The sequence below is a fragment of the Perkinsus marinus genome (assembly GCF_000006405.1).
Source record: "Perkinsus marinus ATCC 50983 genomic scaffold scf_1104296965612, whole genome shotgun sequence".
Classification (NCBI taxonomy): domain Eukaryota; phylum Perkinsozoa; order Perkinsida; family Perkinsidae; genus Perkinsus; species Perkinsus marinus.
Genome location: NW_003204260.1, coordinates 1 through 1143, shown reverse-complemented (window position 1 = coordinate 1143; position 1143 = coordinate 1). Strand labels below are relative to the sequence as shown.

Below are 1143 nucleotides of genomic sequence, written 5' to 3'. Positions count from 1 at the left end.
CGACAACTGATACACCCTGACAGCAATACCAAACGGAGCACCCTCTGGAAGTACGTTGCCACTACTAATGGCCCACTCTAGAACATATCCTTCCCCCAAGACCCCCACCTCCAAACGCAACAAGAAGCACACTGATACCTCAATAGCTCGTGCACGTGCTGCTGTCTGTCGAGACGTAGTCATAGTTCCGTCATGAATGGTAATGATATAATTAATTCACCATGGTCTGCCATCTTTAATCACGCCTATGTAGCAGAGCAGCGAAGTCCGAATACAGATCATCATATCCTTCTCCCTCCTGGTCAAAGATCTTCTTCACATCAGCAAGAGTCTCATCAGTGCTCTGCTCCTGGGCATTGAGGCGCTTGATGCTCGCCAAGAACTTATCGAAGGTGTCATTAGACAATCTAGAGGATGACCTTATGATAACAACGAGCGGAACTCAGTCATAGTCTACCTGGACCTAGCCATCTTGAAGAAGCTTTTACCATCGACGGCACTAGCACGGCCTCCAGCACTATCTCCGCTCACATCCCTCATAGTACTCTGAAAATGATAGATGATGAATAAAGAAGAGAGGATTCTCACATCTTGGGTCTTCTGCTGCAGCAGGCCAATACCCGATATCGATGAAGTACTGTTATTAACAGGAGAGGTATTGGAGGTTGAGGGCATAGTGTTGGGGAAGGCTCCTGGATTAGAGAGGCCACCGAACTGACTGCCGTTATGCTGATTAGAATTGTTGAAGCTGCCGTATACACTCGCTGAACCCACCGGCTGAGAACACACAGACAATAGCCTGGGAGTCTCCAGACTCTTCTTACAGTAGTGCACATAGGTGGTGGGGCCGCGGAGGCAGCCATAGGGGCGATACCCTGACATTACCATAGGTAATAACCAACAACCAATAGGATTGACTCACTTGAAGGAAGCTCTCTCTCCTGAGGAACCTCGTGTCCGCATACCCATTAGTGTCACCATCGTTCACCCTGGAAAATTCGCTCTGGAAAGAGTCCAAGCCGCCAACTAGGGTCTGCTTGAGTCGTTCGAACTGCTCCAACTGCTGGTTTTGCTAAAAGGGTTAGAACGGGTCCTTAGACCAAGTGTGAACCACATGGAAATAATCTCACGGCCCTCAGGTTT

At 48.8% G+C, this 1143-nt stretch overlaps 1 protein-coding gene across 1 annotated transcript; it reads right to left on the bottom strand.

Moving 5' to 3' along the window:
* Positions 1 to 235: 235 nt before the first annotated feature.
* Pmar_PMAR006685 (conserved hypothetical protein) lies at positions 236 to 863 on the bottom strand (the record flags this gene model as incomplete). The annotated part of the gene is made up of 4 exons (XM_002769490.1): positions 236 to 407; positions 458 to 546; positions 589 to 777; positions 825 to 863. The coding sequence occupies 4 exons, from the start codon at positions 861 to 863 to the stop codon at positions 236 to 238; spliced, it is 489 nt and encodes a 162-aa protein (XP_002769536.1).
* Between the last annotated feature and the right edge of the window lie 280 nt (positions 864 to 1143).